At 42.2% G+C, this 23,990-nt stretch overlaps 1 protein-coding gene across 3 annotated transcripts in view; it reads left to right on the top strand.

Annotated features, from left to right (window-relative positions):
* CYGB (cytoglobin) overlaps nt 1-23,990 on the top strand; it is a 51,804-nt gene that overhangs the window by 12,239 nt on the left and 15,575 nt on the right. Inside the window, exons 2-3 of one of the 3 annotated variants that reach the window (XM_035104552.3) lie at nt 13,135-13,366; nt 15,434-15,597. In XM_035104552.3, the coding sequence (XP_034960443.2) occupies nt 13,135-13,366; nt 15,434-15,597 (396 nt within the window). Of the gene's footprint in view, nt 1-13,134; nt 13,367-15,433; nt 15,602-23,990 lie in introns of those variants that run through there. The other 2 variants (XM_035104553.3, XM_088661596.1) reach the window with 2 other exon arrangements.

Raw genomic sequence — 23,990 nt, 5'->3', positions numbered from 1 at the left:
CTCCCCTGCAGTCCGGCCCACCGCGCGGTCGGCGCGGCGGGCACCGGCCCGCCGCTCCGTAAGTCTGGGGACCCCTGGTCTAGTATGACTTACTGAAAGGCTGTAGCTCAGTGGCAGAGCATCTGTTTTAAATGGAAAATGTCCTGGGTTCAAGCTCCAGGTAAGGCTGAGAAAGACCCCTGGTGCCAATCAATGCAGGCAGTTCTGAGCTAGATGGGCCAGTAGTCTGACCTGGTTTAAGGCACATTCCTACATTCCTGTGGTTGAATGGAAATTTGAACCCAGGTCTCCCCACTCTTCAGTCCAACATCCTATCTGCTGTACCATCCTGGCTCAGATGTCAAGTTGGAAGGGACCCCAAGGGTCATCTGAAGGCAGCCCTGTTTAGGGAAGTTTATAATGTCTGACATTTTAATGTATTTTTTTAATCTTTCATTGGAAGCCACCCAGAGTGGCTGGGGAAACCCAGCCAGATGGGCGGGGTACAAATATTATTATTATTATTATTATTATTATTATTATTATTATTATTATTATTATAGTTCAACACCCTTCAAAGCATACATCTTATCTAAAGCATACATGACAGGTGGCTACTAGAATTAGGAATGAACCAAAATATGGGGCTTTTTTATTTTACAGAAGTAAAAAGGATTTGCCCACTCAGAGTGAGGGCAGGAAGCAATGCCCTCACCCTGAATTGGCTTTGTGGCATCACCATGTAGCTTGATCTGCTTAGCTACATGCCGCTCCTGGTTAGCTAGAGATGCCTTCCTGAGCTGTACCTTAAAATTCCTTTAGCCAATAAGGGCCTAGCACTCTGGGCTCATTCTTTAGGGGGTTTATCACACACTTACAATGATGAACACCATACGCAGACATTATCATTGAGGCAACGTCATATGAACGGAACATTGCAGCCTTAAGAAAACATTCAGAATCTGAAGGTGGAGAGGGAACAACTGTTCATCACATACAAGGAATGGATATTCCAGGCAGCAGGTTTGAATTAGAGGGCAGTAGTTTTAAATTAAACATTAGGAAGAACATTTTGGGTGCAATCCAAGCTCAGAGCTAGATGCACTTAAGACCATTGATTTCAATGCTAGTTTGTGGTCTGTGACTGTAAGAGGAGCTCATTGGTGGAAGAGCTGCCTAAGGAGTTGGAGTCTTAGAACTAAAATCACAGGCAGTACCTAAAATGGCAAAGTTGGGATACAAATCTTTCCATTGTGGGCAAAAACTCCCAGCAATGTTGTGTGATTGTATTATATGACCTCAGTAATCAATGCTTGTGGGATGCACAAAGTTCTTTGTGTATATTATCAGTATTCTAGGATATTTAAACAGCATTTTTTTAGGACTTCACTATCTCATCCATCCTCACAGCAATTGAATGGAGTCAAATTGCCAAATGGTGACCATTTTATTCAAGTTGCAGCAACACAGATGCCCCAAATACTGTGGCACCTCAGAGGCTCATGATGAATTGCTCTGCAAGAGAGAGAGACAAGTTATACAATCCATTATCCAATCCATTATCCCATCATTAAAACCTCTTCAACCTTGGATAAGAAGTAGGTTAAGCTGAGAAAGACAGTGACTTGCCCGTGATCGCGGAGTAATAACTGTTGCTTTAAGCATTAAAGACCCCCCTACATGGAAGGCACTTGGACCTAGGAATTAATATGCAACCTGTGTGTGCTCTAGGACTCGTGCACACATTTACTCGGAAGCTGTGATTGTCCAGGCAGCGATAAACCCTGAACTTCATTGCTATGTAGCCATGAGGAAATACGTAATTGTTAGCTTTATGTAGGAGAACCTTCACTGTGAGAAAGCCACAGTGGGGAAACTGAAAGCTTCTGCATTTTGCATTAATTTCATCTCACTATAATTTAACCCCTGAGAAAACAGGCCAGATTCATACTTGATCTGACTGAAGGGCTCCATGGTTGAGAAGGATCTCACTGTTGCAGAAAGCAAAGCACCAGAAACTTATGTGACTGAACTTTGACCAAAAAGGTTTACTAGTAAAGATGACTGTTGGCTTATCTGGGCTCTAGAATGGCTTCTGGGTTTTTTTCTTTCTTAGTTCAATTTTGCTTTATTTGGGGGTTTGCATTGTTGTTTCGTAATAAAGTTACAAAAGAAAAAGCAGAAACATGTGCAAACCTGTTACACAATTTTTTAAAAAATGAGATCTATAAAGTTACCAAATTCTTGTATTCAGCACTGGTTAGCAGAAGTATAACATATAAAACATACAATGAAGGTGGGTGTTCTTTGTTAAGAATAGAAACTTTATTAATACTTAATACAAATGTATGCAAGTAAATTTTAGAGGCAGTTTACAAAATGTTTTCTAAGAGCTAAGACATGTTAAGAATGGGAGCCATTCTTCTACAAACTTAACGGGGATAGCTTCTAATTTCTCTAAATCACAGCCTGCAGTGTCTCATATAATTCTTGAACGCCAAACAATAATTGCCTGACCAATATAGCAAGCAAATTTGTATTTCAATATCTTAAATTTAATTTTGCAAATGCAAATGCTAAACAGGACTGAGAAACCTTACATGGATAACGGATGAAAATAGTTGGTGTGTATTTTAAGTGTTAAGAACCCAGGATGTTTTAGATTATGTAATCTTTGTGGAGTTTGTGTTTAAATACCAGGCAGTTTTCGTAACAGTGGAACATGACAAACCTATATTCATTTTGACTATATTTAGTGTGTATTAGGAGGTTAATCTTTCCCTTAACTTTGCAAAACCATTCCAGAAAAGGAAGGAAAACCACTAAGGAAGCAATGAATATTTTAAAGATACAAAATCTGTCATGAGTATGACACCCAATCCAAATGAATTCTCACAAGGCTAAAATCAGCTCTAGATCAGGTTTTCACAGGTCAAAGTTGATCTCATGTCATCTGTTTTTATCAGGCATATGGGAAGAAATTACAAAAACGAATAGTTTGAGTGGTGAGCCTGCAATGGGTCTGTACTTGCTCCTTTTCCCTAGAACTGAAAACATCTACAGTTCTTCCTGTTTCCTGCAGAAGTCCATGGCAGAGAGTGTTGATTGGCTGGTATGACAATGCCACCTTCTCACCCCGCACCCTGCCCCTGCTCATCTGGCTGTGCAAGGCACTGATTGGTTGGCCCTCGTGGCAGTCCCAAAGCCACTCATCGCCAGCCATCAGCATGCCTCCAGTGAAAAGAAATAAAGAAAATGATTGGCAGGGTTTTTTTAAAAAAGAAAATGTTTATACATTTAAACAGATAAGCTTCCCCCCCTCCGCACACAGAAAACACCAAAAGCTTGTCCAAAGTATTGTGAAGGGTGGGGAGTAAACATTGGAATTGGAGGTGAATTGGAGGTGAATGAGTTAGCAGAGTGAAAGAAAGAAAACAATAAACTTTACTACCATCCCACTTCATGGATCAATGCCTTGTCGTGGCGAAGGGGCTTGAATAACTCAGAGAAGCTATGAGCTATGCCATGCAGGGCCACCCAAGATGGACAGGTCATAGTGGAGAGTTTTGACTAAACGTGATCCACCTGGAGAAGGAACTGGCAAGCCACTCCAGTATCCCTGCCAAGAAAACTCCATGGACAAATCTCTCACTGCCTCCATTTCTTCCCCTTCTATTTGCCAGGAGGTGATGGGACCAGTGGCCATGATCTTGGTTTTTTTGATATGGTCTGAAGCTCAACATCAAAAAAACCAAGATCATGGCCACTGGTCCCATCACCTCCTGGCAAATAGAAGGGGAAGAAATGGAGGCAGTGAGAGATTTTACTTTCTTGGGCTCCTTGATCACTGCAGATGGTGACAGCAGTCACGAAATTAAAAGACGCCTGCTTCTTGGGAGAAAAGCAATGACAAACCTAGACAGCATCTTAAAAAGCAGAGACATCACTTTGCCGACAAAGGTCCGTATAGTTAAAGCTATGGTTTTCCCAGTAGTGATGTATGGAAGTGAGAGCTGGACCATAAAGAAGGCTGATCGTCGAAGAATTGATGCTTTTGAATTATGGTGCTGGAGGAGACTCTTGAGAGTCCCATGGACTGCAAGAAGATCAAACCTATCCATTCTTAAGGAAATCAGCCCTGAGTGCTCCCTGGAAGGACAGATCGTGAAGCTGAGGCTCCAATACTTTGGCCACCTCATGAGAAGAGAAGAATCCTTGGAAAAGACCCTGATGTTGGGAAAGATGGAGGGCACTAGGAGAAGGGGACGACAGAGGACGAGATGGTTGGACAGTGTTCTCGAAGCTACGAACATGAGTTTGACCAAACTGCGGGAGGCAGTGCAAGACAGGAGTGCCTGGCGTGCTATGGTCCATGGGGTCACGAAGAGTCGGACACGACTAAACGACTAAACAACAACAACCATCCCACTATTTATGTACAGTACTTTAGCAAGGTTTATTTGTTTTTCATACACCTGACATGAAATTGGCTGATTTAGAAAGAAGTAGCAGAAATCTGAAAAGAGTTGTGATACTTGACTTGTGAGCTTGATGAACAGCCATTGTTTTGTAGGAGAGCAACTCTCTCACACATAGAACGTGTTTCAAGGGTTTTGCTTGAATTTTTTACCATCTCCTTGTCTTGCGATTCAGCCAACATCTGCACTATATATGTAATTGTAAATAAATTTCAAACCTGTTTGGTTCCTCCCATGGAGCTTATCTAAGGAGCTCTGGGAACTTGTAACTCCTGTGGAGAGTCTTGGGATCTCTAGGAGAGATTTCTCCAGGGTTATCTTGGAAGCCAGAAAGGAAGCACAAAAGGAAGTACTGTATCTGTTCCAACTCTATGTCTTTGCAGACGGGTTGTTGTACCAAGTTGCGAGAAGCAGCACATACGAATATTGCCCAAAAGAAACTGGGCAGAAAAGGGGAGAATGTGCAAAATGCAATCAGACTTCCAGCAAAGTCTTTGGGGAGCAGGGATGGGGATTTCTGAGTATGAGATCAGATCATTTTTGGCCTAGGCTACAGAAATTGCTGTAACGTTTCTTGCACCGCAGGCACAATTCACATTCCTGAACACTAAACAGATAGTCAGAATGAAGGGATTACAGAGCCACAGAGTGAAAAGTTAGATTTATGAATCAAGGGATGTTTGGGCTTCTGGAAATGGCCACAGAGTGAATCCGAGGGCCATTATGCTGTCTAGTGGGATGTGTTGCCTATGGTGGTGAAATGACTACACAGGACAAAATTCTGTAAGGCTGGTAATTACTTCAGAGCACAGCGGTGGCCTCTGCTCTTTGAGACGAGCATCTCTGAAAGCCTTTGATAAATCAAAGCAGCCCAGGCTGCTGAAATCACGATAACAGTGTTATTAAAAGGACAAGCATCTGTCTAGAATAGGTCAACTGCAATGGCTTAGCACTCTGGCAGAAACAGAAACAGCCCTTCTGTTGCTAGACGGTCCACATTTTTCTTTGGTGCCAGGCTTTAGGAGAGCTCGCACAAGAGATGGATAGACAGAGGAAGGATGGGGATGCGAGGGAGAATCCATTGCACTTTGTCATATACAGTATTCAGACTGGCTAGCGGGTCCCTGGAAAATCTGCATTGAAAGGCAAGTTAGGTACTTCACTTCCACATATCACACAGCAAGAGGTAGAACAAGCTTATGCATTCATACTACCGTAGGAGAGATGGTGGGTGGGTGGATTAGATGGATATCATCTCTGTGCTTTTTCAATTTTAAGTACCCAATGCACTTGGATAGCTACCCAACAGAACAGGTAAATGTGGCTCAAACAAATGACAAGGGTACACCTTACTTGGCAACCATGGGAGAAGTAAGAAATCTAGGCAGTGCCGGAAGAACCCATAGAATGCAAGAGACTCTGAGTAAACCAACTTCCAAAAGTCAGTGGGTTTTCTCACTATAACCTGGAAAATCTATGCTGTGCTTTCCAAAATCGGATCCTCCAGATTAGTTATTGGAACCTATTAAATTGATTACTTGCCCTCCTTTAAGGGGCATATTGCCTTCGCAAGGTGGTATACAAAAGCAGTTTAATGCACATTAACATCATTTGGTGTGTGTGTGTGTTTTGAGGGGGTCATTTTGTCGCAGCTGTCAATTGATTGTGAGAAAAAAATCCTTGGCAATCTGCTGGAAATCATCTGGAAATCTACCAGTAGTTCTAGATCTTTTTTTCTGACTAACTTTGATTTAGAGTTGCCAAAAAGAAAGTTACTGTAGCATCCTGGAGGCTTACCCCAGCGGTGTATCTGAAGCTTGAGAAGGTTTTCACGACACACATGTCCTGTTAGCTTGATATAGTCAGGGTTGTGATGCTAAATATAAATCAATAAACAAAGCAACAGTTCTGTGCCAACGTTACTCAGATTTTGTGCCAATTAATTAAGCAGTGTGCATCTATTTCTTTATTCTGCAAAAATTTGTTCATGGACAAGTCTCAACAAGCCTTGATAAGAAGCAAAGAAATTTGCAAATCACGAAAGACTTACCCCTGACCACTAGAAAGCCAGCTCAGGCTCTATGATTTCACCAGGCATTGCCAAAGTTATCTTCACAGTCCTTTATGGGTTAGAAACTTGTTATCTATCTATATCATCTATCTATCTATCTATCTATCTATCTATCTATCTATCTATCTATCTATCATCTATCTATCATCTGTCATCTAGCATTTATCTATCTATCTATCATCTATCTATCTATCTATCTATCTATCTATCTATCATCTATCTATCTATCTAGCATCTATCTATCTATCATCTACCTACCTACCTACCTATCTGTCAACAAGCCTTGATAAGAAGCAAAGAAATTTGCAAATCACGAAAGACTTACCCCTGACCACTAGAAAGCCAGCTCAGGCTCTATGATTTCACCAGGCATTGCCAAAGTTATCTTCACAGTCCTTTATGGGTTAGAAACTTGTTATCTATCTATATCATCTATCTATCTATCTATCTATCTATCTATCTATCTATCTATCATCTATCTATCATCTGTCATCTAGCATTTATCTATCTATCTATCATCTATCTATCTATCTATCTATCTATCTATCTATCTATCTAGCATCTATCTATCTATCATCTACCTACCTACCTACCTATCTGTCAACAAGCCTTGATAAGAAGCAAAGAAATTTGCAAATCACGAAAGACTTACCCCTGACCACTAGAAAGCCAGCTCAGGCTCTATGATTTCACCAGGCATTGCCAAAGTTATCTTCACAGTCCTTTATGGGTTAGAAACTTGTTATCTATCTATATCTATCTATCGATCGATCGATCGATCGATCGATCTATCATCTATCTATCATCTGTCATCTAGCATTTATCTATCTATCTATAATCTATCTATCTATCTATCTATCTATCTATCTATCTATCTATCTAGCATCTATCTATCTATCTATCTATCTATCTATCTAGCATCTATCTATCTATCTATCATCTACCTACCTACCTACCTACCTACCTACCTACCTATCTGTCCAGTGGTTTTTTTCTGGGAGTATGCAGGGGTACGCATACCCCTAAACATTTTGTGAATCTTTGTACTTTTGTCCATTTACTGTATTTATTTCCCCCGATTTGAACTATAAGATGGTGATTTACTTAAGTCAAGATGAGAGTAACCTAAACTATTTTTTTAATAGAAAAAAAGTACTGTTTCTATCTATTAAAGCTAATAGGTTCAGATGTTTTATTTTGTAACAAGTGCCCAGTTCCACGTATCGGTAAGAATCATAAAATGCCTCCAGCTTTTGAAAATGTTTTATGGACCTTTGTTTTGAAAGCCTCATGGATTAAATTTTCCTCAGGTTACACACTTGTTAGGATCCATCCTAAATGGTTCCAGATGCACTGACAGAAGAAATAAGATTGCCAAAGATAGTTCACCCATTTATAAACTTGGAAGCGTTGGGATAATGCTGGAGAGATGATTGCGATGTCAAGCTACAGTCCCTGACAAAACATGAGATAATGAGTTCACTCCTCCAGCATATTGAACAAATATCTGATTCAAAAAGAGAACCCCATAACACATTCCCAATGCTTGCGGCAATCTTACACCTTAATGAGATTATTTCCCAACTTCTGATGTTGATTAGGAACACAGCCCACAAATCTACATCTCCTGAGCAAACCCCCCCTCACACACACACACTAGTTGTGCAACAGCAAAGTTTTTCTTTAAGCCCCATTCATTTCAAAGTGCCTTGGTCAAAGAGTTTCTCAATGGACTGGGCCTAAAAAACCACGTTCCCAAAATGCTTAGAGAGGAAAGGGCCCAGGGGAATTTAAAGGACATATTGTCCATGTTTGTCCAGATGTATGTCCTGAAACACAGAAGAGGAGGCTTAGAATGGAATTAATCAGAGAAAGAATTCAGTGGAATCAGTATTCCGGCATCTGCTTTTTATCAGTTTAAACTGTGCATGTTATGCCATAACAAATATTAGATTTGCAAAAGCTTGCAGCAATATACAATAATATATTTTTTTCTGAAGCTTGATTTCACGTGGCTGTTTTCTCCCACCATGAGATTATTCTTTTTTTAAAAGCCTCCTACCCATCCCAAGTTGAAATCAACATGGCCATCATTCAGCATGCTGATGCAGATATATCTGGGCTTCAGTAAGAGCGAAATCAGAATGCGGCAGCTAGACTGATGACAGGGAGTGGCCACCAAGACCACATAACACCGGTCTTGAAAGATCTACATTGGCTCCCAGTACGTTTCCGAGCACAATTCAAAGTGTTGGTGCTGACCTTTAAAGCCCTAAACTGCCTTGGTCCAGTATACCTGAAGGAGCATCTCCACCCTCATTGTTCAGCCTAGACACTGAGGTGCAGCTCCAAGGGCCTCCTGGCAGTTCCCTCACTGTGAGAAGCCAAGTTACAGGGAACTAGACAGAGGGCCTTCTCGGTGGTGGAACACCCTCCCATCCGATGTCAAGGAAATAAGCAACTATCAGAGTTTTAGAAGGCATCTGAAGGCAGCCTTGTTTAGGAAAGTTTTCAATGTTTGAAGGTTTATTCTGTTTTTAATGTTCTGTTCAAAGCCGCCCAGAGTGTCTGGGGAAACCCAGGCAGATGGGAAGGGAATAAATAAATAAATGATTAAATAAATGGTGGTGGTGGTGGTGATGGTGATGATGATGATGATGATGATGATGAAAAACCTCTCATACTGAGGCCTAGAAAGCAGAGATAAGCAAAAGTGTGGATGAGCCCTGAATGTCATGGCAATGTATTAAATAATCCCAATTGAATGAAAAGCCATTAAAATAATAATAATAATAATAATAATAATAATAATAATAATAATAATAATAGCAGCAAAGTATGCCTGTACAGAGAGGATTCTGAAGGGGTCAGATCATTCCTTCAATTTCCAGCATTCAGGCCATGAGTGCTTATGTATCCAAAATGACCCCAGCACAAAGGGAGGAGGGGTATTAGGAGGCTTGGGAGTGCTACAAAGTTCACATATCTCATAAGGATGGAGCCCTCAAGGCAGCTCAATGAGGACCATGTAGGCTCACTACTAGACACAGAATGCTGGCTAGCTATTTAGGGGGGGGAATGGAAAACTGGGAGCAAGGAGTTTATGCCCATACTGTACTCAATAGTGAAGAAAGGCATCTTCCCACCTACCGCTCATGCTTTTAATGCCCTTTCGGTTCTGAGAAAGGGATATATTAGGCATTCGTTTTGTGAAGGAGTCCGCCTATATTGCTTGGTTACCGGTTTCCCCTGAGTAATGGCCAACTTTGGGGGTTCCGAATCAGGGTTGCCTAGCTCCCTGAGGGAACTGAGGTAGGCTGTTGAACTTGCAGGATATGATTAATCGGCAATTTTTTTCTAGACCGCCTGTTGACCAAAGCCTCCCAGGTTGTTTACTGGGCAGGCTTGTACTGAGCACTTTGCCCCCATGCAGAAGCACCTGGGAGTTTAAAAGCATGCACCCATTCCCCTGTCAAAAGCAAACTTGATAGTGAAAATAGAAGTCGGGTAAATAAAGGAGGGAAGCTTGTGGGGGCGGGTTGGTGTTGGGGGGTGATTGGTATTTGGTGAAACTTTGTATATATTTTTTTATTATTATTTTTTATTATTATTTTGTTTGTCTGTTTGTTTGCTTGCTTTTATCGTTATTATTATTATTTATGGATATTACGGATTATTCTTTATGGTTATTGGTTTACAGATTATTTGTTTATTTGTTTATTGTTTATGTTGAGTTGTATAAAGATTGATGCTCAATAAAAAAAAAGCAAACTTGATAGACTTGGCATTTGGATTTAATTTGAGAAAGGCTAAAGAAAACACAAGAGGGAAAAGAAGACGAAAAAGAAGTGGTTCCCTTTCTGTTTCATCTTACAAATGACTTCCTCCTCCTCACCCCCCCTCAGTCTCTAGACTTTTTTCTTCCTTTTTTTTTTTGCTGCCACACACTCTTCACACATCAAAACCTATTTTAGGCTGGCTGATAAATCCCAGATGTCTAGGGAAGGCAGCAAGGACTATGGTTATTCCATTCGCGGCTTCACACGGTTTTCCTGGCAACCTCCTGTGTGAGATTCAGCCAAGTGGGAAGAGCAGAATAAAAGGGGAATTGAGTCTGCTTCTTGGTAGTGTTGTGTGTGTACAAGGGGGCTGGAGCAGTGAGCCAGGATCTCAGAGAGCTGAGGCAACATTGGAAGGCGTGGCCTGTGTAGACATCTAATCTGTTTCAGTCTGTACCAGGCTGAAATGAGCTGAGGCAGGTGTTTGATGTGCAAACAATGCAGGTTTCAGGGGACAAGTGGCTAACATTTCCTGGGTTGCCTTCCTATGCAACACACAGGGCTCCTCTAGAAGAGACCTGTTTATTCAGCATTGATTTGTGATTAGATGGTTAGGTGATGGGCACTTCAATGTGACCTGTTTATTGAGCTTTCCTCTTGATTTGTTTGTGTGGATTTGTTTGTGCTCTCCCACACTTTTAAACACATTTCCCCATCAATTCCCTCATCGCAACAAGTCCAGTCTTTCGGGGAAGCAGGTTTGTTGCACAAAATCTCCCCATCAACTTTAAATGTGCAATCCAAATTTGCCAATATGTGATTAAATAGCTACTGAGCTGTGGTTCTTTCATGCTGGATCCTGGGCAGTTTTGCATATGTACTGCCTTCAGACTTACAGCAACTATAACTCTGCTATGTGCAACAAGTGCTTGATAAAAGCACTAAAAATATACCCAAATAGTGATATGTAAGGCAACTATAAAGAGTCGGATGCCATTTCCAGAAAGCCCAGACTCATATACCGTAATAAATAAATAAGACTTTGGACCCTCTGGAAGAGGATGGGGCGAGGGTCATAGTGCTAATTTGTTTGTTATAACTTTTTATCTCATGTAATGGCAGTAGAAATAATTATGCACACATGAACACACACTTGCGACTTGAGTTAGTCTCTGAGTTAGGTGACTCTTAAAAGGAGCTCTGACCATTAGGTCCAGTCGTGACCGACTCTGGAGTTGTGATGCTCATCTCGCGTTATTGGCCGAGGGAGCCGCCGTACAGCTTCCAGGTCATGTGGCCAGCATGACAAAGCCGCTTCTGGCGAACCAGAGCAGCACACGGAAACGCCGTTTACCTTCCCACTTGTAGTGGTACCTATTTATCTACTTGCACTTTGACATGCTTTCAAACTGCTCGGTTGGCAAGAGCTGGGACCGAGCAACAGTAGCTCACCCCGTCGCAGGGATTCGAACCGCCGACCTTCTGATCAGCAAGCCCTAGGCTCTGTGGTTTAACCCACAGCGCCACCTGCGTCCCTAAGGTGACTCTTAGGAGTCTCTAAAAACACCTATTGAATTATCTTTTCACCTGACTCCTACTGGCCTCAAAATCAGGTTACATTTCTACAGAGTTCTGCACCTATGGTGGTTTTACCCCTGATGGCGAAATACTAGAAATGGGTTTTATGAGAAATGAATATTATTTGGGGGCCTGGTGTCCCTTATGAACCTGAGATGTGTCTCTTTTCCATATCTTCTGACCAAACATGTAATTTATGCCCAAAGGGCTTAGTTATTTTCATGTTTGTTGCTGCATTATTACACAGAATTGGAAGGATGCATATTATCTGACTCTAAATGAACAGTATAAAAAGCTTTTATTTATAGCAGTATCAGGGGGGGGAAACCACATATCACTAAAAAGTACAAAGAGGTAAAGCTGCTGTTGAGGTAGCCATTTATTAATCATATAAGTGATTTAAATAAAAATTGTTTCCCACTACATCATTTATTTATGTAGAATTACTCATAACTGCCTCCCTTGGTTATGTCAATTATATTTTAAGTCTCTCTATGGAGGAGACACACATACATAAAGAGAGAAATAAATAGAGCTAAATGTTTATGTTTGTTTTGATGTTATAAGCACATGTACTTGTGGATTCTTGGTATATGTTTTCCTCTTTTTCATTCTGTTTTTCTTTTTCTTTGTTCTAAAACAGGCATCCCCAAACTGCGGCCCTCCAGATGTTTTGGCCTACAACTCCCATGATCCCTAGCTAACAGGACCAGTGGTCAGAGATGGTGGGAACTGTAGTCCAAAACATCTGGAGGTCCAAAGGTTGGGGGTGCCTATTCTAAAAGGTAATGAAATAAGTAATATGCATTGATATTTCTGCTATATGTGTTTTTGAAAATAATAATAATAATAATAATAATAATAATAATAATAATAATAATAATAATAATACAAGAGATCAGCACCAGCACTGCCCTGGTATGCAGATAGTCCCATTAATAGACAACAGTTCCTAGGATTCTTTGAGGGGAAGCCATGACTGTTTAAAAGGATATGATAGTGCAGGCATAGGCAAACTCGACCCTCCAGATGTTTTGGGACTACAATTCCCATCATCCTTGACCACTGGTCCTGTTAGCTAGGGATGATGGGAGTTGTAGTCCCAAAACATCTGGAGGGCTGAGTTTGCCTATGCCTGTATTAGTGCTTTAAGCATATAGTGCAGACGGGAGCCAATTACACCCAACATATATCTCTTAGGTTGACTTAGCTTTCCCATTTTCTTTCTCTTCTTAACTGCGCCGTGCAGGTTTTTTGTCAACTTCCCATCTGCCAAGCAGTACTTCAGCCAATTCAAGCACATGGAGGACCCGCTAGAGATGGAGAGGAGTCTGCAGCTGCGTAAACATGCCAGGCGGGTCATGGGGGCTATTAACAGCGTGGTGGAGAACATCTACGACTCAGAAAAGGTCTCCTCCGTTCTAGCCTTGGTGGGCAAGGCGCATGCTGTCAAGCACAAAGTTGAGCCAGTCTACTTTAAGGTAAAGCTAAAGCCAAGTCTTTGTTCATTAATGGATAACAGGAAAATACTTCAAATATGGCGGATACATAGCTGCCAAGTCTCCCGTTTTTCGCGGGAAACCCCCGTATTTTAAACCGTTTCCCGCTGCAGCCTGGTTTGGAAAAAATCCCGTAAATCCCCCAGATTTCCTACCTGCCAGGGAGGCTCCATTTTGGGTGCTGGCGCCGCCCGATTTCCGGTGCCCAAACATGTGCTTGTTTATGTCCACCACTGGGCAAAGTGTGAATTCCTGCAATTCTTTATTTCCCTTGTCATATTATCAACGATTGGGAAATGCTAATTCAATGGCAAAAGAAAAAAAGGCTGCTGGCATGTGGATGAGGAGGATATCATGTGAACTCCAGGAAAAGCATACAGGCACAAATGAGCTCTGAATGCACATCAAACCATATTTTTCGCTCCATAGGACGCACCTGACCATAGGACGCACCTAGTTTTTTAGAGGAGGAAAACAAGAATTTTTTTTTGTTTTCTTGAATTGTCCTAGGCATAGCAGCCACCTCCTAGAGGCCTAGGTGCCTTTGCCCCCCCCCCCAATTAAATATTTGAGGAAGTCCCCCCCCCCATATTTATGGGCATTGTCATTCATATAGTGTGCATGCACTTTGTCTTGCGATCAATTGCAGCGGTTCTCAACCTGTGGGTCCCCAGATGTTGTTGGACTACAACTCCCATCATCCCTCAACTCCCATCATCCCTGAGCTCTGGCCTTGCTAGCTAGGGGCGATGGGAGTTGTAGTTCAACAACATCTGGGGACCCACAGGTTGAGAAAGGCTGATACAGTATGTGAGGTGGGGCTTACCTGCCCCCCCATATTTTATTCAAGTTGGAAGAGGGAGGGAGGGAGGGGAGGGAGGGAGGGGAGAGAGAGAGAGAGAGAGAGAGAGAGAGAAAGAAAGAAAGAAAGAAAGAAAGAAAGAAAGAAAGAAAGAAAGAAAGAAAGAAAGAAAGAAAGAAAGAAAGAAAGAAAGACAAGGAATGAAGGGGTAAGAGAGAGGGAGAGAGAGAGAGATGGAGGAAGAGAGAGGGAAGCAGCCCAAGAGCCGGTTTCCCGCTGTGTGTGGCTCTGGCCATCGCTCCTTAGGACGCACGGACTTCCCCCCTTCCTTTTTGGGAAGGAAAAAGTGCATCTTATGGAGCGAAAAATACAGTATATAAAATTTCGGCAAATAGGCAGGGGAAATGTATTTATAGAAATACTTGTATTGCAATGAGCATGTCTCAGTAAAGGTATATAGAAAAATGTAATAAATAATTAAATATAAACATAAAAACTGGGGGGAAAACACTTGTAGAAAAATAATAAAAATAGGACTCAGATAGTGCAACACAGCATCTGAAGACACAAATCAAAAACAACTGAGACAAATTCACTGATACAGTCTGTTGTGGGTTCTCAGAAGCATAAGAATTTGGGATAGTCCCAGTTTGTTGATCTAATTCTTTGGGGGTTCCAAAATTCCATTCTAGTTCTAATCATGGAAGAAATTTATACAGGTAATTATGTTCTGTGGTCATCAGCATCTGATTAAGGTTTCTCTCCACTAACGCTCAGGAGCTATTTCCTTTTTAAATGTTCACATGGACTAAATTCTTATTTCGATGCCAGTTGTGCCTGTTTTGAACTGTCCTGCTTTCATCTTCAGATGCAGTTCCTTCCACTTTGTATACATAGATGAAGTAGAATTCACTTGAGGTATCAAGGTGGGAGGGAAGTGAGCCAGAACCACCTATTTGCTCATTTTATTATATTTTGTACATCGCTTTGCAACGTGCGTGTGGAAGGCAATTAATAAATAAACACATTATCATCAAAACAAATAAGTAATAAGCAAACAAGAAATTAAAAAGTGGTCAGATGCCCTGGTCAGCAACATATGGAAGGACAGCATAGACCCCAATGAAGAAATTGGAATTACCGTATGCTGGCAGGGAGCCACAACAAAGATAGAGACTAGTTTCTTGTTAGGGGGAAATATGGGGGACTCTGTCTTAACTTATTACTGCCACTTCTTCTCCTCCCAGATTCTCACTGGTGTCATGCTGGAAGTGCTTGCTGAAGAATACGCCAATGAATTCACCTCCCCAGAGGTCCAGAGAGCCTGGGCCAAGATGAAGACCCTCATCTGCACTCACGTGACGACCGCGTACAAGGAGGTGGGCTGGGTGCAGTATCCAAACTCCACCATGTGAGCAGACCAGGGGAACAGGGCTGGGGAGGGCTTGGGGGTTTACTCTGAGGCGTTGCGCTCTCACTACACGCCACCCCTCTCTGAGCTCCCAGTAGATTCGTAAGCCTAGGCTCGGTAGTCTTAACGATGAGGATTCTGCCACAGCAATAAGGGGAAGAGGGTAAAGTTTGGGAAAGACTTTGCTTTGCAGTTCAGAGATGATTTCACAATGTGGTCTAACTCTCCTGTGAGCAACCTAATTGCAGAAGATTGAATATAAGGCATGCAGTTATCTAAAGAATTCAGAAGTCCTTTGATGCACTCCCAAGGACTGTGAACTGCACATGCTCCGAGGAGTACGACGCTTAACCTTTCATCCTTGGCAGTCCACATAGGGAGGCTAGCCAGTTTTCCTCATTGTCCCTTTTTGAACCGTTCTAATGAGGGACCCTTTCCATATGTTCTCTCTGGGAACGCACATCAACAGACTGGGAAGCTGTCACGCAGCGGTGGCTTTTAGACCCCACCATTTTGCTATTGATGGCAAGCTGCTAGGATGACCAAATTCATAAAACAAGAAGGAGTCTTGTGGCACCTTAAGGACAAACAGATTTATTGCAGCATAAACATTTGTGGGCTCCCTTCTGCTTCCACAGCAGCATGGCTACGTCTTGGAAGCTGCCACAATAGGAAGCTGCCTCGAACTGAGTCAGACCATCGTCCATCTACCGAAGTATTGTCTGCATTCAGTGGCAGTAGCTCTCTAGGGTTTCAGGCAGAATCTCTCCCAGTCGTATGCGGAGATGCTGGGAATTGCACATTTTGCGTGCAAGGCAGATGACCCAGCAGTGAGCTAAAGCCCTCTTTGGTTTCAGTTTGATCCCACAGCTTCCAAAACTCAGGCATGGTACCACTAAAACATCACAGGCTGCCCAGGAGGAAGTGCTGTCTCTGGTCTCTAATTAGGAAGAAAGCATATAAATCATACATAGGTTGATTCTAAAATTCTCGAGTTTTCCTCTGATAGATCCCTAGCTCAAAATTAAACCATCCTTTCAACAACAGCAAAAATCCTCCTAGGCTGTAAATCATAGATAATAAGGCAGCTCCTGCAGTTGTTGAATCATCCAGCCGCGTCTCTCTCCAAGCCCAGAGATATTTTTGTTCTTCTTCAGTGGCGGTGATTTGCTTGCATAATTGTTGAAGCCTGTGATTCACCTCAGCTCTCTGTCTAGGTGGCGGAGAGTGTCAGTTCTGGCCTATTTTCATAAAGAGCTCAGGGATATTAGAAGAGCGTGCTGGGATTCCCTCTCCAATCTTGATTCATACTGGGTTAGAACAAAGCCTTAGTCAGACAGATTGATGCAGAAAGGGATTTGCCAAGGCTCTGGATATTCTCCCAGAGGCAACCCAGCCTCAGCAGTGACTCAGCAGCTCATAGTAGGCAAACTCGGTGTTTAGCCAGGCATGTATGTAAAGCAGCTGCAGGAATTAGGACGAAGTTTGTAATGGTGGTGTGTGTCATTCTTTGGCTGATTCCGAGGGAAGGAAATAGCAGGCCAGGAGACTTCCTCGACCCAACAGAAGTAAGTCTCTTCTGTTTACCTGTTGACAGAACCAGGTGGCCGCACAAGACTGCCATTCCCTTAGCAATAATAGTGAAACACTATCTCCCCTCCCCAAGAACAATAAAATGAGCATGCAAGGCATTTCATTGTACTTGAAGGAGCGTCTCCACCCCCGTCGTTCAGCCCGGACACTGAGATCCAGCGCCGAGGGCCTTCTGGCAGTTCCCTCACTGCGAGAAGCAAAGCTATAGGGAACCAGACAGAGGGCCTTCTCGGTAGTGGCACCCGCCCTGTGGAACGCCCTCCCATCGGAGGTCAAGGAGATAAACAACTACCTGACATTTAGAAAACACCTAAAGGCAGCCCTGTTTAGGGAAGTTTTTAATCTGTGATATTTTAATGTATTTTGGTATTTGTTGGAAGCCGCCCAGAGTGGCGGGGGAAACCCAGCCAGATGGGTGGGGTATTAATAATAATAATAATAATAATAATAATAATAATAATATGGGTGAGTAATAATATGGGTGAATAATAATAATATGGGTGAGGGACCCAGGTGGCGCTGTGGGTTAAACCACTGAGCCTAGGGCTTGCTGATCAGAAGGTCGGCGGCTCGAATCCCTGTGACAGGGTGAGCTCCCGTTGCTTGGTCCCTGCTCCTGTCAACCTAGCAGTTCGAAAGCACGTCAAAGTGCAAGTAGATAAATAGGAACCGCTACAGCGGGAAGGTAAACGGCGTTTCCATGTGCTGCTCTGGTTTGCCAGAAGCGGCTTTGTCATGCTGGCCACATGACCTGGAAGCTATACGCCGGCTCCCTCGGCCAATAATGCGAGATGAGCGCGCAACCCCAGAGTCGGTCACGACTGGACCTAATGGTCAGGGGTCCCTTTACCTTTAACTGCTAGGCTTTAAAGGAAGGGCTCGTTTAAGTATGGGTCTGAGAGGTTTTTCATTTGCCCCCCTTTTATCTACAGGAAATTTGCTTTTTACTGTTGAATCAGGACAGACATCGTTCTGTAGAAAACCTGGATGATGTTTGTTGTGATTCAGCGGCAAAGTGTGGGTTTTCCATTGGGAAAGAGGAGGGACAAGGGGAAATGTGGATGAGTCCAAAGTCAAAAAGACAGCAAGGCAATAAGGTGTTGCTCGTTCTGACACTTATATAGGAATGGCAAGGATGCCTTGAATGCACACGGACATTGTCACACAAGCAGGAGATACCAAAATAGTGTTTCTGCGTCTACTACATCAGTTGGGTTATTATGTCTTGAATAACAATCCTGCAATTCCTTATTCCCAGCCAAAGCCAGATTAAGACTGCCGTCCTGTCTGCACTTACTTGGAAGTAAACAGCACTCAACACAGTAGGACTTACTTCTGACTTAACATGTTACAGTACAAGGTTATGCTACAAAGATGTCTGCAAAGCAGTAATACCTTGGGAAGAATGTACAGAAAAATGGGCTTTTTCTCTCTGTGGAAATAAAGAACCCTTGGTTCTCTCTACCTTTGCCCCAAAATATTTTTGCTTCAGTCCCACCCAGGAGAAAAGGCATATTAATATTAATAATAAATAAGTCATACTGTGTTGAGTGTTGAATACAACCCATAAAGCTAAAGTGCATTTTAATCTGTAATTTTAGTTCATAATATATATTTTTAGCAGTTGTTTTTATTCATATATTGATTTAAAAAAAACACACCTTGATTTAACCTTGACCTTAATTAACTATTTTAATGACATACACACACACACACACGGTTTTATTTACAGTTGAGTGGCATACAAGTACAAGTCGTTTTATTATGGTCAATGACCAGTGCCAAGGCAAAAACACCAATTACAAAATTTGAAAGCTCTAAACAAGATTAAATGATGTAAAATTGCATATACATGAAAAGCAGTTCTGGGGGTGTCATTTATCTGTCAGAAAGGAAAGCCTTCTTACCCATTATATGTTATGTTAATCCTGGGTGCTAAACATTATATGTTGTATTTTGATTGCTGCTATCTTTTTTGCTTTAAAAGAGAGGCAGTAATCCAAGAATGTGATAAGAAAGTTGCAAATGATATAGAGCACGTCCACACTGGAATTTACTGTGTATTTGCAGCTATTTGCATTCCCATTTAATTTGTGTAGTCTACATGACTTTACTCTCAAACAACACCGATCTCAATGCTTTTCTCTGTAAATTTGGGTTTACACGATAATCTGATGAATTGCACAGAATTGGGCTCCAAACCACTCCTCTCCGGGTCGCAGACAATTCGTTTCTGCGTTTTGAGGTTAGCCTTTTCTACCTAGCTATTTGTTCCACATGAGATTAGGACTCTTAACTCTCTTTGCATGCAAATCTGGAACCTACCAAAAACCTTCATCAACATTCATACAGATATTGATCTGGATGGATAAAGTAGTAGGGAAGAAAGGTCGTTTACTGTAATTATACCTCTAGCAGCAAAACAGGCAACAGAAGGACTAATGTGGTTTGACAGAATGTCCTTGCAGCAGATTAACTAAGAGTGTGGGGACTGTTCCACTTGCATTAACTTTTGTCCACTGAAAGCACCTCAAGTGACCTAAGTCCAGCTGACCTTGCAGGCTGACACTGAGTGCATGGAAACATGGTGCTTGCTTCCAACGCATCAGCTAATGGATGTGTTTCCGCTGACCCGGGTTGCTTCAAGATCAGCTCAAGTCAGAAGGAAGCATACCATCATTCTGGTTGGGATCCTCTGACCTTATCCCCTTTTGCTAGTACGGAAACAAACTGGCTTTCATGGTTATGCTATCAAGGATGCATTATGTGCTAATATGCTCAGAAGGATTTTGCACACAAAAAAACCACTTCCACAAATTAGTGGACTTGTTCTGTGATGGGAAAATGCACTGGAAAGTTTGTGTTGACGCAACATCTTATAACCTCTGTACAAACAAATCAGGCTGAATGCTCAATAAATAGTTGATGTCATCTAACCTCCCTGCAAACTTTGTGCAAACAAATCAGGATGAATGCTGAACAAATGGGTCATCTGAAGGCAACCTTGAAAATTTAGATCCAGTGTCTAGATTGCAAAGTAGCGGTCATATGGTGAGCATTCGTCGGTGTCGTATCCCTGGAAGGAAATAGTTATCTTAGAGGAGCTTGGGCATAGCAGGGAGCAACTGCAGAGAGAGGAAGAGGAAGAAAAAGGCAGCTTTACAATTTCAGCCTGACAAGGGCACTGAGAGGCCAGTGCTAGCTTACATAAAATAGTCTAGTGAGCTGAAGGACATGGAGTCAGAATAGGGCATGTGCTCCAATTCGGAACGATATGGAAGTCTGTGACAAATGAAGCAATGATATCTGGAAGTGCTCTCTTCTCTCTGAGGCAAAGAGCCAGAAATTCCTAACTTAAGTCATTAACACCATGACCGATTTCAGCCAGCAGTTCTGAGAGAATATTTATGAGAGATTTTGCCTCTCCCAGTTCAGGCAAAGATATGGGGCACGAAGTCTTAAGGGTATTTATGAAGGTTCTACTGATTTTCTTGAGGGAAGTAAATGCCATCTTTTAATTCTAAGTAAATTTCTAGTCCTCAAGAGATTATTAAAGTAAATTTGACAACTGAATGACAGCTGTTTCATAAGCTTTATATTTATTTTAAACAGCTTATGAAGAGGAAAATCTGTATTTGGGTGGTATGTCACTGCAGATGGTAGATGGGTCAAGGGTCCACATGCCTGAATGCTCCTTCATCAAAAATTTGTGGAGGACAAGGCTACCAGTGGCTACCAGCCATGATGTCCTTGTATTGCCTCCAGAATCAGAAGCAGCATGCCTCTGAATACCTGGTGCTGGGGTCTAGAGTACTGTTGTCTTGTTGGGAGGCTTCCCATAGATCTCTTGTTGGCCATTGTGAGAAACAGGAAGCCAAGACTAGATAGGCCTTTGGTCTGCCTCCAGCACAGCTCTTCCTATGTTCTTAACAACACAGATTTATCATCTCATTTCTATTCAAATTATAGTAATTATTTCTAAATTTGCACATTAGCAAATGTAAATTTTATGCAAATATCTGTCCTCCTTTGTCCTCCTTTTTTTTTGGCAATGCATATATTCTATTCATGCAAATCTCTGTCTTCCCTCTTTTTCTGGCAATGCCTTTCTTCTTTTTTGGCAATGGGTAAGTGACCATCGTAGCAAACAGAATACTGATGCAGAAGACCTGTATATGAAATGGATGAAAAGCTGTGTTCAAGTGTCCATTTCCCCCAGGTTTTGAAGGTGATCTGTTGGGTGAGAGCTATTGTTTCTGCAAGGAAGCAGCTCAGAGTGGGAAGTGGAGGCTCCACCCCTTCCTGGCTCTTGGCCGGGCCCTTATCCAGACAAGTGATTCCTTTCTTCCTCCTGAGTAGCTTCACATGCAGCTAGTGGGGCACTTTGGTGTTGGCGCTGAAGCTTCTGCTTGGCTCCTCATCACCTCTGCTCCTCTGACTATGGGAGAGATGGCGGGACATGTCTGAGGGCGGGCCAGGAACCCTGGCAGCTGGTATGGGAACCTTCAATGTTAGGGCAGGGATATCTGGGTCCATTGGCTGTTCAGAGTCACTGGCGGTGTGGAGATAGTCCTGCTCCCCTTGCTCATTCTCTGAGAAAACCTGAACCCTGACAGCAAGCCATCTGGAATTCTAAACATCTTTGCTTAGCTAACGATGGACTCCAGTGCAAATAGGGACTGTCCTTTTCTAGGGCTCTCTGCCACCAGTTAAAAGGCAGAGAGTTGCAATATTCAGACACAAGAACAACTCCTGTACCTCCTTCAAAGACTATCCAATCCAGGCTCATATCAAGAGAATCCATAAAGAACTAAGAGAAGGGCGAAGGATCCCAGCCCAAAACATTATGGGGATTTAGTTGGGAATCTCAGTGTGCTTCTGAACCAACGCCATATTCTCATGGAATATTTGTTTGCACTGCTGAGATGTTTCCAAGAAAAACTGTGGAGTGAAAACCTGTTATAATTCCATCCAAACTCACAGCAGGGATAGAAGGGTTTTAAACAACGGGACACCAAGGATCTCTGCAGGCTCCCTCAAATGTTCACACACTAAGTTTATCTTGACATGTAGGACCTCCAAGGCATTTCATCCATCACCCGGCAAGTTATTGACATGTTAAGTTTTAAGTAAAGAGAATATTGAGTATTGCCAGAAGACCCCTGTAGCTTTTCAGCAGGGTTCCAGAATCCAAGATTTGGGTACTCATTCGATGTGAGACCCAGCTGTATTTCAGGGGAACAACCATGTAGGCCTTTCCCATGGAATTAGCAATGCACTAGAAGGAGGGGGCTGGTTTTGTGGGAAAGACCTGCCCAATTGGCCCCACGACCAAGTCATCTGAACATTCTTTACGGTATTTATAATTCCAGTTATTTATTAATCGCTTTTCAGGCCGAGCCCTCACAAAGCCATACGCAGAACAACAGAACCTAAGGCAGTGTATGGAACATGGAGTAGATACAGGCAAGAGAGGTACTGAATTAGATCGCCAACATTCTTTAAGGAAATAAGAAAATTGTAAGTTTTTAATACCTTCTTGAATGACAGAACAGAACAAATGTGAACTGGAAGAGTTCCACAATTACTGGGCCACTAATGAAAAGTCCCTGCCCCATTTGCTCACCAGCCTAGCTGGGGTGGGGGTGGGGGACACAAGCAGGACCTCAGATGAGGATCCTAGATTATGGGCAGGGTAATATGGCTGCAAATGGTCCCTTGGGTAATCCAGTACCAAACCATTTAGGGCCTTCAAAGCTTATATCAGCATTCTAATATAGCCAAATGCAACTAGCCCAAAACTGGTGTCATGGGTTCAGAACTTCTGCCCTCTGTTAGCATCCTGGTGGCTGTACCAGTTGAAGTTTCTGAGATGTCTTCGAAGCACTGCAAAGTCTATTTCAGTAGTACGGTTTAGCCAGTTTATTTGTGGATAGGCAACTCCCACATGAGAGCATTGAAATTAAACTCAGGAATTCATCACAGCTGACCAGTTAGGCACACATAGCAACGACAACATTATCTGTTACTACCTAAACTTGGTGCCTGAGAGACCTCAAGGTCAAGGAATCTCAAAAATTAGGCACATTGGCATCAGAATTAGATAATAGTCAGGTGGAGAAAAATAATTCTAAGCCTGTCAGGCTTGAGCATTTTGTTTGTTCTGTTTCTGGCCAAGTTGCTACAGCAAATTCTAGCCCTTCAAAAACACATTATAAAAAATGATAATACTGGTTTATTGTTATTACTTTACAGACTTAATTGTTACTAAATAGAATCCAGATGTGTACAGCTGCCATCCCTTGTGTATCAACCTAATAAGCAAAATGACATGCCACTAAGATACCACTAAGATAAAACATATACATGTGCAAAAACATGTTTATAAATATTACATTATCAAAATTAAAATTGGGTTTTTTTAAAAAAATAAAAACATGGTGAAAATTAAGGGCTGTCCTCTTTTCTGTTTTCCTCCCTTTCCAAAGCTGTCTGGAAGACTTATGACGTATTCACAGATTTATCAAGAAAACACAAATGTCAAAGTGAAAAACTGGAATGCATTTTTTAAAAAAAAACAACCCAATGGAATTAAAAGTAGGGAGGAAGAGCAGAAACGAAGAAAAAACCTTGGCTCAAGTTGTGGTGCTCCCTTAGCACACACAGAGAGAGACAGCTGCTCCATGTTTCATACAGGTCTAATATCTGGATCCTAAGCTTTTTCTCTCACTCTTTCTCATATCAAAAGCAACAGACATTTCAAAATGAAAATTCTTGGAAACCAGATTCCATTTATCTCT

The sequence above is a fragment of the Zootoca vivipara genome, chromosome 2, assembly GCF_965207765.1.
Source record: "Zootoca vivipara chromosome 2, rZooViv2.hap1.1, whole genome shotgun sequence".
In the NCBI taxonomy this organism is placed as follows: domain Eukaryota; kingdom Metazoa; phylum Chordata; class Lepidosauria; order Squamata; family Lacertidae; genus Zootoca; species Zootoca vivipara.
This window is presented reverse-complemented; position numbering and strand designations above follow the sequence as displayed.